At 44.8% G+C, this 14,856-nt stretch overlaps 1 protein-coding gene across 4 annotated transcripts; it reads right to left on the bottom strand.

Annotated features, from left to right (window-relative positions):
• Positions 1 to 5,153: 5,153 nt before the first annotated feature.
• Positions 5,154 to 12,768, bottom strand: smim36 (small integral membrane protein 36). 4 transcript variants are annotated; one of them, XM_078937711.1, is made up of 2 exons: positions 12,227 to 12,767; positions 5,154 to 6,846 (listed from the first exon to the last, which is right to left on the bottom strand). In XM_078937711.1, the coding sequence occupies exon 1, from the start codon at positions 12,653 to 12,655 to the stop codon at positions 12,326 to 12,328; it is 330 nt and encodes a 109-aa protein (XP_078793837.1). In that variant the 5' UTR covers positions 12,656 to 12,767; the 3' UTR covers positions 5,154 to 6,846; positions 12,227 to 12,325. The 4 variants fall into 4 exon arrangements, with proteins under 4 accessions (XP_078793837.1, XP_078793839.1, XP_078793838.1 ...); XM_078937713.1 differs by lacking the exon at positions 5,154 to 6,846 and adding an exon at positions 9,288 to 9,406 and having other exon boundaries at positions 12,227 to 12,768; XM_078937712.1 differs by lacking the exon at positions 5,154 to 6,846 and adding an exon at positions 10,257 to 10,394 and having other exon boundaries at positions 12,227 to 12,768.
• Between the last annotated feature and the right edge of the window lie 2,088 nt (positions 12,769 to 14,856).

Here is a 14,856-nt window from a genome sequence, read left to right as displayed (position 1 = left end):
AGATAGATAGATAGATAGATAGATAGATAGATAGATAGATAGATAGATAGATAGATGACTTTATTAATCCCACAATGGGGAAATTTCATTTATCTGTGGCAGCAACACGACATTCAGAAATAATCTATATAATATAACATCAATAAAGGACATCACATTGACAAATGACAAATGACATTTATATTAAATAATTAAAAATATTTCTAAAATTATTATGAAAAAATTATCAAAAATTAGATTCTTATTAAATAAATAATTAAATATTAAATATCAAATAAATACAGCTGCAAAAGGTTAAAAAAACATGCGGTCTGCAAAACATGTAAACTGTAAAAAAACATTACAAATTTTTTTCAAAAATACAGAGATAACTAATGAAGTTCACACCAAGAACAAAAACAAACAACTGTTCAGGAACAAAAAACAATTTAAAATTGAAAAACAACAACTACAACAAAAGTAAATGAATCAATGACTAAACAGAAAAACACCCCTGGGACCGTGGAGTGTCACTGTGACACGGTGTTGTACAGTCTGATGGCTGTGGGGAGGAATGACCTGCGGTAGCGCTCCTTCTTACACTGAGGGTGCAACAGTCTTGTGCTGAAGGAGCTGGTCAGCGCCTCTACAGTTTGGTGCAGGGGGTGGGAGGGGTTATCCATGATGGATATCAGCTTAGCTAACATCCTCCTGTCCGCCACCTCCTCGATGGACTCAAGTGTGCAGCCCAGGACAGAGCCGGCCTTCCTAACCAGTTTGTTAAGCCTCTTCAAGTCTCTGCCTGCACTGCCCCCCGCCCAGCACACAACTCCATAAAGGACCACTGAGGCCACCACAGTGTCGTAAAAGGTCCTTAGCAGCTGTCTGCACACGCCAAAGGACCTCAGTCTCCTCAGCAGGTGAATGCCACTCTGGCCCCTCCTGTACAGAGCATCCGTGTTGTTGGACCAGTCAAGTCTGTTGTTCAGGTGAACACCCAGATATTTAAATGTGTCCACGACCTCAATGTCTGAACCCTGGATGTTCACCGGTGACTGTGATGGTGAGGACCTCCTGAAGTCCAGTATCAGCTCCTTTGTCTTGCTGGTGTTAAGCAGCAGGTGGTTAACTTCACACCAGCTAACAAAGTCAGTGATGACCCCCCTGTACTCCTGCTCATCCCCCCCTGATACACAGCCCACAATGGCACTGTCGTCTGAGAACTTCTGCAGATGACAGTGGTGGGAGTCGTAGGTGAAGTCTGATGTGTACAGGGTAAACAGGAATGGGGAGAGCACAGTCCCTTGAGGTGCCCCCGTGCTGCAGACCACCACATCAGACACACAGTCACGCAGCCTCACAAACTGTGGTCTGTCTGTGAGGTAGTTGATGGTCCAAGCAGTGAGATGTTGGTCCACACCTGCAACCTCCAGCTTCCTCCTCAGCAGTGATGGCTGAATTGTGTTGAAAGCACTGGAGAAATCAAAAAACTGTCACAGTGCTCCCAGGGGCCTCAAGGTGAGACAGGGCCCGATGCTGCTGGTAGATGATGGCGTCATCCACCCCGATGCCTGTTCGATATGCAAACTGCAGCAGGTCCAGTGCTGAGCTCACCTGAGTGCGGAGATGGCTGAGGATGATCCTCTCCATAGCCTTCATCAGGTGGGAAGTCAAGGCGACAGGTCTGAAGTGGTTCGGTTCCGTAGGACAAGGTACCTTTGGAACCGGAACCAGGCAGGAAGTCCTCCAGAGGACTGGTACCTTCTCCAGTCTGAGGCTCATATTAAATATGAACAGCATCACCACACAGAGCTGGTCTGCACACTCCCTGAGGAGCCTGGAGGTGATGCTGTCAGGGCCTGTTGCCTTCCTGGCCTTTGTTCTCCTTAACTCCATCCTAACCTGATTCAGGGTGAGGCAGAGGGGGGTTGGAGGATGGGTGGGCGGTGGCTGGTCTGGTGCTGTGAGTCATTGGGGGGGTCCCTTTGCTTCTGTTGGAAGAAGGGGAGAGTGGACTGTTTGGTGCTGAGGTGGTAACAGCTGCAGCTGGGAGGAGACGCCTGAGCTGGAAAGGTGTGAAGGGGGGGCCGTGTGGGTGGAGACTGGGGGCTGGGCAGAATCAAATCTGTTAAAGAACAGGTTCAGTTCATTTATCCAGGCTTGGTCACCTGTGACCTGGCGACCATTTCCAGCCTCAGCATGTCCTGAGATGTGTTTCAGACCTCTCCACACATCACGGATATTGTTCTGTTCCAGGCGCTGCTCCAGCTTCTTCCTGTAGCGTCTTTGCACTTCCTGATCTTATATTTCAGGTCCCTCTGTACTCTGCGTAGCTCCTCCTTGACCCCAGAGAGAAAAGACCTCTTCTTTTCATTTAGGAGGGTCTTCAGCTCAGGAGTGACCCAGGGCTTGTTGTTGGAAAAACACTGCACTGATTTTGTTTGCACTGTGTTTTCCGCACAAAAATTCACATAGTCCGTGATGCAGTCTATGTGAATTTTTGCTTTTTGCTTTTTGATGAGAGTCTCAGTTCTGCTGAGTCGTGTTTTCCAAATGTTCTGATCCTCTTCACAAATCAAAGAGTTCTGTAAGGGCTAGAATTACCTTTTGGGTTGAACATGATTTGTTGTTTTATGTCTATATCCTCAAACCCTTTGATCTGTTTGGCACTTTAATAGACTTATTGAACAATGAAGACAATCTGGCCATATTGGAATCACCTGGACTGATTTTCCTTTCAAGGATTTGTAATAACTTTAATGATGAACCTTTATAATTGTAGTTTTCTTGTTGCTGCCTCCACTGCAGTGCCTTGAGACAACAGGTGAGGACAAATTGAATTGAAGATGTGTTCCTTTTGCAGACTAACACCACCTCATTGTTTTTCTTCTTGTTTATTTTTTAATCAGACAATGTAAATTGAAGCAAACAATTGCCTCCACCAATAACCACAGGTAAAGAAAAAACATTTGGATGGTCAAGGCAAGGATTTGTACAGTGCTTTATTAGTCAGCAGTCTGGCCTTACAGCAAACATGACCTAAAATACTATTTTACCTAAAGGTTGGAATTAGAAACTGGTTTCCAGACTTCTGGGGGAACAGTTTTCAAGATCACTCCATGTAATCCTGGCTTCTGCCTGGAAACCCAACAAGGATCATTGATGGGGCCGTGAAGGAAATGACGAGTCTTTGTTTAATCCCAGCATGGAGGCAGCATGCTGAAGATCTGAAAGCAGCGTTCCAGCCACAGAGCTGACATTGTGCTTATGTAAGAGCATTTCATCAGACACAGCAGCAGATCAGGGTGTTCTGGTAATCCAGCAGTGCAGACGTCACAACTGACCGAGCAGCTTTTCGCCTGCTGGCCCAGCAGGCAGAGAGCAGCATGAAGGTGGTCAGTGCATGTCTGGGTGGACGGCTTCAATCTTCCATCGGTTGATTCTAACCCTCCGGAGCCAACAATCCATGTCCTACTCATTTATTTAGCTCTTGTAATGCTCTTTATTTGGGAGTATATCAGTGTTTGATTAACCTCTTGTTGCCAGTCTAGAGGACAGATTCACATCTTTTAACCTGCATTTCCAGACAGGACCGCATCACCCCTGTAGTGACTTTCAGTCACCTTTTGGGTGTGGATGGAGGCTTCAAAAGGAAGAATATCTCACTTCAGACTAGTGTGGGACGTCTGACTTGACCAGTTGTAAAAAGGAAAACTTTTCTTACAACAGCTTTTAGTTTCTCATTCTCCATCCATCTTCAGAACTCAGTGAATGAGTCACAGAGTTAGGGTCAGGCTCCTGGCTTTGGTCTCTGCTGACTGGCAGCATTGTCTGCACAGACGAATTGGACTGAGTGAGTGTGACATCACCCACAGAAAATGACTTACCTCCGGTTCCAACTAAATGAAATCGTGACGGCGGCGTTGCCACGTTGAAACCAGAAATAATCACTAAGCAGTGATTGGTCCAAGCGGGTCTGAGTCAACGTTTTGATGGCGACCAGTCTCGCCACACAGGAGTGACCTTGTTGAAACCAGGGTACACGAAATTTGGTTATCAAACGTTTAGAATATTCAACGTGACGAGGCATCTGATTGGTCAGTTTATAACTTGAATACTTGCACTACACATAAAATATCAGGAAAAAAATGAGGATTGTCAAGAACATGTTAAATAAAAAGGTATCATATAAAGAATGGTTCTTCTGATCAATAGAATGACGAAGTAACAGCTGTTTCTTTCTCTATAGAAGTCTATGGGATTTTGGCTTCTTGAAACCAGCAGGCACTTCCTGTTTGAAACGCCAGAGGGAAAGGGTCCCTCAGTCCAGTTCTCTTATACAGGCAGTGGCTGGCAGTGACTTCTGCAGATCCTGCTCCTTGCATGTAAGGAGGCCCCCCCGTGTCCTCAGCGTCACCTCGTCTAGAGTTATTCTCTAGATGTTAAGGTCTAATCCTGTCGCAGTGAAATTTTGAGTTTCTTAGATTTTTGTTTATCAATATTTGTAGACCAACATAAATGTTCACGAGGGGTTCCTGCCTGCTTGGCTGATGGTGACGCCACAAGCCAACCATGTCAAACCCAGCAGGAGAAACTCAGGATTACAGCTTTTCTAGGTTTCTTTGACACTAACGGCCATGAGCATCATGTTCTCCAAGAACCAGCATGTGGTCACAACTTCCTAGGGTGGAGTAAAGTGGCTGTGGTGCAGTGGTAGAGCGGTCAACCTCTGATCGCAGGTTCAGTTCCTGCCTTGTTTACCCATGTGTCAAACTCACAGTGCTCCTGCCTGTTATAAGTTGGCGCCAGTGTTGATCAGTGTACATGTGTGTGTTCATGGGTGAATGGGACTGTGACTGTGAAGTGCTTTGGGCCTTCTAGGAAGGTAGTAAAGCGTATACAAACATACACCACTTGTTTTTTGTAGTACCCAGGTATTTCTCTCTGAGTCACACTGGTTGAAGTATTGGCCAAAGACGTCCTGGATCCATTTAAGGTCAGTGAATCAAATCATTCAAAAGGAACCTAAATCAAAAGTGAATCAAATCGGTGTTAAAATGAGTCGTAGCACCCCTGTTGTTTACCCCTACATACAGATGGATGCCTGATTTTCCTGCCCTTTCTGTAAAAAAGCCAGGAACAGCTAACAACCTGGTGAACAGAGGCACAAATAATTATGTCAGTAAAAATAGCAGCCAATTTTATTCAAATCAATACAGATAGTCCACAATTTGTTGTGTTCTTTTTAAATTCTGTTCAGTTTAAATTCAGCTCCCCACATGTCCCTATTGAAAAAAAGCGGTCAAACCTTCAGTATTCCATTTATCTGCACCTTTGGAACGGGTTTCAGTCACTTCACAGACTTTTAGTGTAAAAGAAACTATGCGGTGTCATTACATCATTGACTAGATATTACATATTTAAAGGAAAAATCAAATCAAAGCCAGTTTCTGTAAATGTGACAAGAAAAAAAAAAGACAGAAAGTTGGTCATTTAAATCATAAACCAAGAATTGTAATCAGCTTTAACTTTCACAGATAGTTTTACAGTTCAGCTAAAACGTGAAAAAGGTAAAAAAAACAAAACAGTTTTGCCCCAAACTACATAAGAGTGCAACTAATAGATAGCTATGCAAGCTGTTGCACAGCCAGACATTGGTCTAGTTCAGGGGTGGGCAAACTAGCAGTTTGTAAAATTTACCAGAAGTTGAGAGCTTTGGTAATCTACCTCATCAGAGAAATTTAGGGAGTAAAGCATGCTTTGATTTTAATTTAAGCCTTTAAAATGAAACGTAATGGAGAGTTATTTCAAACCTTTGGCTTTTGTTCATATTTTTGTGTCAATTGCACCAATGTGTTGATGTCCTTCAGGGAAAAGAGCAAATTAGAGAAATGCTGTGTTCATGCGGTGTCGGAATCATGGGACAAATGTCTGTCCACCTCACAAAACACGCATGTTTGTCTGAAAATAAAAATAAATATATATATATATATGTGTGTGTGTGTGTGTGTGTGTGTATGTAAATATATATATATGGCTGCCGGGCCATAATTTGCTCGTCCCGGGTCCAGTTTATGAAACTGTAGCAGTAGAACAACAATCTGTGGTTCTGGATGTGAATCTGTTTTGGGTTTGTGTTGTTTTTTTTTGCAGGAACTCAGACATTTGTGAGCAAACACTCATCAGTGATCTGAAAGTCATGCCTCTAAACCTCATGATGACATCACATGAACTGCCAGTTCAAAACTGCACAAGATCTCTGACATCCTCCAGTTTATATAACCCCCCTCCCCCAGTGACAGCGAAAACAGCAGAGAGGGAACACAAACAACACAACATGACACAAGCTCTTAATACTTTTCAGCGGGCAGCGTATAATCCCTAAACATGAAAAGGGGGGAGGGGGGCTGTGCAATTCACATGATTGGTCGGATGCAGCCAGCTTCATTTTTATGTAAGGGGATTTGATCCAGAGAGGGCCGTCGTGCACGAGTCCTGCAGTGAACCAGACCTGAGATTCTGACAGTCCAGAGAGAAGCCTTGACTCCCTTTGGACTCCTCGCAGAGAGGATCCTGATCTAAACTCATCTCGGACCACAGCGGATGTTGGGTCTTCTTTGTTTCCATGAGAAAGCGCCAGAACCCCGTGACGTCAGCGAACGCCACACGGCTCATCCTCCTGTTGGGTCCGTCGAGCCACCGTTGGTTCTTGAGTTCTGAGGATGGTGAGGGTTTTGTGAGCGAGGGTTGATGCTGGTACTCTGGAGCTCCAGTGGACCATCGGTCGGTCCCGATCAGTCCACTTTCCCGAGTCCACCTCGGTTCAGAGTGGGAGGGTGTCCTGAAGTCATGAGTTCAGCTGAAACCCTGGAAACACAGCAGAAAGGTCATGTGAGACAAACCACTGAGTCCTTAGGCCGCCGTCACGCCGCACGCTAAAACCATTTCAATCCGATTGGTCACATCCAAACAGTCTGAGTGACGACACCTAATCCAGGTTCTGTTTCAATGCAACCATTCAAATTCAAATTAATTTATTTATAAAGCACCTTTCATGTCAGACAGACCGCGCTTTCCATAAAAAAACAAACAAGAATACAATAAAAGAAATCCCTACACATGTAATAAAATAATTAAATAAGCCCCTCATAATAAAATACACAAAAAACAAACAAAAGAGAAATGACAGAGCTAAAGAAAAGAGAACCCAGAAAGCGCTGTCCTCCTGTTGGCCGGGGTGTCAGCATCTAAGCAGCACAAGCACGACTCATCCCAGCAACACCCGCCCCACAGACCCCCAACCCCCAGGTCCAGTGCACCCAACATGGGCACACCAGGACCCGGAACAAGAGATGGCAGGGACAAGCGTGGCCCAATCTGTGGCAGCCCCATTCAGTCCACTTCAAACTATGAGAATTGAGGATGAGAACACAATCCCACAGGGACTCCAACATCCAGGCCAAACCATTCTTCAGCCTTTTTCTACACTCCGTTCTAGTAGATCATTACAAATGTATCAATATCATCATGAACCTTTATCCAGGATTTTCCCATTGAGATTAAAATCCTCTTTTGCATTGGAGTTCGACCAAGAGGCAGCCACAGCCAAACATTAAAACACTGGAACAAGAGAAACATGAAACCCAAACATTCCAAAAATGAAACCACTAAAACATAAAACAGGAAATCATAAAAATAGTGGAATCTGTGATAACGAGAAGAAATAATGGTACTTGGAGTTTGGCCTTTGTGAGAGTATGAGCATCATTGGCCCAATCACTGCTGTGCACAAATTCAGGCGTTGAAATTCAAGCAGAACCTTTGTTTCCTCGTTGAATCACAAAAAGCAAAATACAGAGTGACTCCTGGATATGTGGGCGGCCACAAGCCCTGCCATTCGTCTCATGGAGTCTGGGTTCATCAGCGGCAGCGGCGGCAGCGGCGGCGGCGGCGGCGGCAGCGGCGGCAGCGGCGGCGGCAGCGGCGGCAGCAGCGGCAGCAGCGCGGCAGCAGCGGCGGCAGCGGCGGCAGCGGCGGCAGCGGCGGCAGCGGCGGCAGCAGCGGCAGCAGCAGCAGCAGAAGCAGCAGCAGCAGCAGCAGCTCTTTGAACTCCAACATCTGGAGGCTCTAAGAGCGTTACAGGATGCGTTCAGAGATGGAATCTGTTGGTAACTTGTCTGTGCTGAAGTGGCGGCTGAGGGCACGGGGGGTGGGGGTGGGGGGTGGGGGCACAGCTTCCTAACAAGCCGCTCACAAAGAGGAAACATGTTTCCTTTCTATGGACATCCCAGGGTGAACTGTGGCTGGAACCTGCTGTGTTTCATTCAGAACTCTCTGTCTGACTCTGATTCTGTTCTCTGAGTATATTCATTTCACCTGGAGGCCTTATTGGATAAAACAGAATTTTTTTTGGAAATTTTTGTTTGTTTCTAGACAAAAATGTATTATTTTCTTCTGTAAATGTTTTGGAAATCACTGGTGAACTGTGAAAGGCTCCAGCAACGCCTGTGACCCCACACAGGACCAGGTAGGAACGACGGACGGACGGACAGATACCGTCACCTTTGACTTTAAAGATTTGATTTAAAAAATGGTTGTCTTCTTGTCTGGGCTTAAAACATTAACCTTTATCAAACCTATAACAGAGTTCATCAACTTGTTCCAAAAGTCAAGAGGTCACTGCAGATGCAGTCAGTTCTCATCTTCCTCATCTTCTCTTCAAACTGCTGTCATGGACTCAAACAGAACCATGAGGTCTGGAGAGACTGAGAGGAAGTTCTGGTATTCTGGACCTGTTGGTCACACCTGGAAGATTATTGTCTTATAATCTGGAAACCATGTTTTTTTTTATAAGTTATGTTTTAATGTTTTCTTGTCTGTTGGTGTTATTCCTATGAGATCTTCAATCAATCAATCCCTTTATTTCTGTAGCTCTTTTCATCAACATGCTGTAAAGGTGCTTGAGATAAAAGACATATGTAAAGATTAGATAAAACAATAAAAAGTCAATAGATTAAAAGCAACAACAATAAAAGAAGGAAACCTTCTGGCTAAAACTTTGAGAGGCGCTGCTTGGAATAGACGGGGTAAGAACGTACAAATGACAAACCTTAGCAGCTGTGAAACACTTAAAAGACCAGCAAATAAATAAATCATTTGATTGAATGAGGAATTGAAAAGCCAAGTTAAAAAGATGAGTCTTTAATTTACATTTAAAAATCTCCACAGAAGCAGAAACTCTCATCAAAAGCTTGGATTTTGAGGAAAAACAGATCCTTGAAACTAATTTCTCTCTCAAAAAAAGTCTTCCTGTGTTGAGATGCTGCCGTCTTCTGCCTTCATCCGATGTCTGACAGTTTCTGTCATCTCAGCTGCTTCATTTCTGCTCCCAAAATCCTGGATCCAAGTCTTAGTGGGACATTAAATCCTGATTGGTGAGAACCACAAAGGACAGTTCAGTAACCTCTGGAATGGGTTAAAGGTGAGCTCAGACAGAACAATTCCTGAATAAATAAAGGAATAAAATCTACAAAGAAACATTTTGTCCTGATCTAGAGAATTTAAATGCCACTGAGGGTCAAATCAAACCAATAGTGAGTGTGTGGTACTTGGTTAGTGTGTAAACATGTTGTGTGTTGATATCTGAAGCACAACACTATGTTACTTAATACTATTGCTAAATGGGATTAAAGTTAATATAATAAATATATGTATCTCTTCATCGATACTTTAAACCTCAGTCACAGATGCCCTTCCAGATCTGATGAAAATGAAAATGTTCAGATCCCAGACTGCTTGGTGAATCTGTAAAGAGGAAATGTTTGTGCACAGTTTGTCTACGGCCTGCTGGGAGCAGGAGGTCATAGTGAACACTGAACAACACGGAAGTGTGAAGAAGACTTTGTCGACCCTCCTCTGACCCTGCAGACGCACAAAGAGCCGCTTTAGTGCTGGTCACATGATCAGTGGACGCTCCTGACTGCTAGAAATGAGGAAATTCAGACCATCAGAGTGTTGTTTGTGTGAACATCCCACAGACGCACTATGGGCGCTTTTGTATCACGTGCACACACAATCAAATGTTCAGCTTCTACATTTATGCAACATTCTTTCCAGCCACGCCCTGATATCTGCGCTTTTTGTTCCTTTATCCCTTGTGCTATCTTGTGGGGTCCAGATGACCCCACTCCCAACATTATTCTGCACGTAAACATTGGGAGTGGGGTCGTCTGGACCCCACTAGATAGCACAAGGGATAAATCAACATGTCCAGATGTTTGTACATTTGTTCCAAACTGTGGATCGTTGGGTCTCTGTGGTCGCTCTTCTTCCACCCATCAGGCTGGTAGCATTGGAGCTGTGTTCAGAGCCACAGAGCTTCACAGGTCAATGTCTCATCATGGTCCAGTTGAATCCTGACAGAGGATGAAGAGGTCAGCTGTGACTTAACGGATCATTCAGATTGAGATGAAGAGCACACACAATAGAAGGGTCTGTGTGGTCTGGAGATGAACTGCTTTCTTTGACATAAACAGACCATAAACAAATTATTACATGTTGGTTATGGAGATATGTCCACACCGCCCCCGCAACGCACTTCCAATGAAAAATCTATATAAACGCGTTTTGGGCTTCCGTGCAGCAACGTATGCACATCTTTTCTGGCTCTAAGTTTGAAACGCGCGAAACCAGGTCAAAGTTTAACCAATCTGGGACATTTGGCACTGACGCATGGATGATGACACCTTGAATTCACAGAAGTACCAACCGTTTAAACGTCTTCATCTCCACATGAAGAAGAAATGAATAATTCTGGTTTGTGTCGGCCTGGAAATCTACGGCTATGTCTGGATTTTTGCCCTAACCTCTAACTACTAAAAACTATACAGTGTGAATACTATGTAGTGCCCTGAATTTTAAAAGCAACTCAGACACCACGCTCACTACTTTATTAATTTTTATTTTAAAAGGCAGATATGATGTCATTGATTTCATAAAGGAAAAATCTAATTGCTATGAGGATTTTTGCGACGATTATGAGTCCACTGTCTTATAAAGATAAAAACATTGACGTTTCGTTAAAAAAATAAATTTAAATACCTTTTTTTTAGCAAAAATTGTTCAAACCCATTGCATTGTGGTCTTTATTCACCGATCTAGTGCATCAATGCACACTGGTTTTCTGCAGAGACTTCTGGGAAATTTTGAGGGCTCTGGATTATGGAATTGTATATCCGGACACAGCACTAGAAATGGAAAACGCGGTACATGGTGAGTAGGGAAGGAATACGGACACAACCTATGACACCAAGGTTTTCATTCAAATTCAAATTCAACTTTATTTATATAGCGCTTTTCATGATATATGGCATCTCAAAGTGCTTCCCAGAGAAAGAATAAAAAAAATATTCATTGGAATGGAGCTGTGAAAGGAGATTTGGACCGCTTTGACATTTCACACCAAGCCTCTTCCAACACGAAATAGTAAAGAGTAGAAAAGAAGCCCCTCCCTGCTTTCCCAGTGTTAACAACCTATGTTAAACACATCTTCATGAACGCATGTTCTTTGTGCTAACTGGTAGGGTCCAGGTGACCCCACTCCCATTATTAACGTGCCTCAAAGGCACGTTAACAATGGGAGTGGAGTCATCTAGACCCACTAGACAGTGTTCTGAACCTTTTTTCTTCAATGATTTGTAATCTTCACTGGTGTCCATGGATTACATGAAATCTTTCCAGCTTTATCCACCTTTGTCATGGTAGGGGGAACACGGCAATGGAAGGGGGGGGTCATCTGGACCCCACTAGACAGCACAAGGGTCAGCGCGTTCTTGATCATGTATCACATGCCCGGTGTGAACGTAGCATAAGCCTCAACATCCCTTGCAGCTGAGCACCGCCAACTGAAATGGTGACGGTTCTGTAGCACAAACGATGAAGGACTAGTTAACCTGGTTAACGTGCAGCCGGGTGGTAAATCCACCGTTACAGTGGAAACATGCAGAAATGCTCTGAGGAGAACTTCCACTCCTTCTCATGTGCTTCTTTTTGTTTCCCGTCTTTGCAACCAGGATGATTTTTTTAGTTTAATCCTCTGATGCTGCATCTGACATCTTCATCACTTGTTACCCCTGCACACACACACACACACACACCCACACACCCACACACCCACACACACACACAGACACACACACATATGTTAGTCCTTTTCATTGACGTCCTGTGTTTCATGCGTTTCACTCACCCTGCAGGCTCTTTGGCAGCTCCTCTTCTAGAAACGGGAAAGACAGTTTTCAGAAAAATCCAGAGTAAAAAGTCAGGTCAGACCCTGAACTCCTCTTCCTCAGACCAGAGTGCTCCTCTTCTCCCTCTCCCTCTCCGCTCTGTCCCGGCTCAGGTCGGGCGTCTGCGGCTCGCCGTGACCCGAAGGGCCGTTGGGCTCATAGCGGCCTGAGGCAGGCGAGTTCTGCATGACCACCAGGCGGATGGGGGACTGACTGGGTGGCGCCGGGGTGGCGTCCTGGGTGTACTCCTTGGTGGGGTCTTTGCCACGGCAGTCATACAGAATGCAGGAGATGAGGAAAACCAGGAGCAGGATGACGTAGCTGGCCACCAAGATGATGAGGTTGAGGGTGACCGGGTCAATCTCCAGGTAGAATTCCATGAAACCCATGGCGCCGCTTCATATCTCGCCAAGGTCCACGGGAGAGACGCAAACCGGAGAGCGGCCCGATGGAGAGAGGCATGAAAAGAGAAGCGGGACCAGCAGACAGATGGAGAGAAAGACCACAGGGGGTGGGGGGGAGGCTTTGCTCCAACCACCATTAATCCTGACCGCCCCCCCATTCAACTTTAACTTTCATCAGCCAATGACTAAACCTCCTCAGCTTTAATAACTTAAGCCCCTGTTTTTGCCGTTTGCTCCCAGTGACAAAATCCTACTCAGCTAAATAGAGAGCTCCGTGTCCCACACCTGTCCCCCCACCCCCACGCATCTGCACGTGTCAGAAAACCGTCACGCGGGACATCAAATTACTTTAAAAGCAAACGGAAATCCAGAAGATAATCTCTCCATGACAGCAATGTCACGGCAGCCTCCTGACGTTCTGCTGCCCCACCAGAATCAGAGAACGGCTCCGTTCTCCTCAGTCCTCTGAACGTGTCTAAAAAGGTGAAGCAATGACCTCAAACCAAAGCAAAAATGAATTCCATTGTCAGAACCTTATTTATTTTCAGATCATTAAAGATTGTCATGGGGGATTATTCCTGCTAAGGACAGATTGGTGTCTGCGGTGTGACATTCATGTACCGAGCAGGAAAACTCAGCCAGGTTCTGCCGGCGTGTGGCGTGTTGTGATCCCTCACGGAGTTGTTGCTTTGCTGTGGGATAAATGTGGGCCGGCGTCCTCTGAACGACATGCTGTTGCTCTCCTTTAATGAGGTTTATTCCATTCGGCAGAGCTGCCCACAGCATGATGCTGCCGCTGTCATGCTTCATAGCAGGATTTTAAAAACGTATCCGTTTTCTTAAGCCTCAGCCCTAAGATAGCACAAGGGTTAGTCAGATCCACCTGTATGGGCGCTGCAGGTTTTTGGGTTGACCGGGCCGTGGAGGGTCGTAGACAACAGTGGAGAACAGTGGAGTTTGCACAAAGAGAACATCCGTTCTCTTTGTGCAAACTGATTGGAGCAGCCTGATATTCCACAGTGACTTATATTCCGAAAAATATGGTAGTTCCTTAAGCAGCTCTGAACGTCTGTGAGCTGTCAAGAGTTCCTTCAAGTAATTCGTTTTCTAAAATTGAAGTGAACTTTCTGGAAGCTTCTTCTCTGTTAAGGTCCAAACCCTAAAGATAGTTTAGGATGAAGACAAAACTTGGAACTTCTTCTTTGACTCCTATTTTTCCTCAAATGTTTGAGTCCACCTCCTGAAGGATCTCTTCCTCAGCACTAAAATGTTCATCAGCTAAGTGTTGGGGGCTTGAAGTCAGAGTCTGGATGGAACCTGGGTGGGTCTGACTCAGCAGAGCTGTTCCAGTCCATTCAACCATGAAGATTGGTGAACCAGCAGACATTCAGGTCCTGTAAACCTCCTCCAGTCCGCCGTGGCCCTGAAAATCTCACCAGCTGGTGTTTCAGGTTCCATCTCACCCAGCAGCTCAGCGCACGTGTTCACCGGGGGGGTCAATGCACACATGTGGCCCCAAAGGTGCGGTTGGTGCAGCACATCTGTCACATCAGGTCTGCGGGTTCTGGGATTTGCTGGTTTGGGGAATTTTTCCAGAGAGAAGATGTCACTGCTCTTCACACATGACCCCCACCTCAAAGATTTTGGTGTTCCTTCCCCAGTAAACTTGTTTGTTCATTGAAACAAAAATCATTTCATTGAATTTGCTTTGGTATAAAACAAAATTAGCAGCTCAAATGAGCAAATGGTTCTTTTCATGTTGACTTTTCAAAAAATGCAAATAATGGAAAGAACACATGAATCACCGTAAACATGAACTGTGCGTGATTATTGGATTGTTTAAATGCCATTCATTAGCGATTAATTACGTCATTTTGACGTGACATGTGCGCCGTAGACGCGATAGAAAAGTTTGATAAGCCTGTTTGGAGGAACGGTCCGGGAAAGCTACACATTTGCGAATGCATCTTGCAAAAAGCAAGAACAATTGCATCAGATTTACGTAATAATTGCATATAAACTTCGTAAAATACAAGTAACCCTTGTTCTATCCTAGGCACTTTAACATTGAGAGTTGGGTCATCTAGACCCACTAGACAGTGCTCTGAACGTTTTTTCTTCAATGATTTGTGATCTTCACTGGTGTCCATGGATTACATGAAATCTTTCCACCTTTATCCACCTTT

This window comes from Oryzias latipes, chromosome 19 (assembly GCF_053564925.1).
Source record: "Oryzias latipes strain Hd-rR chromosome 19, Olatipes_Hd-rR_3.1".
NCBI lineage: Eukaryota > Metazoa > Chordata > Actinopteri > Beloniformes > Adrianichthyidae > Oryzias > Oryzias latipes.
This window is presented reverse-complemented; position numbering and strand designations above follow the sequence as displayed.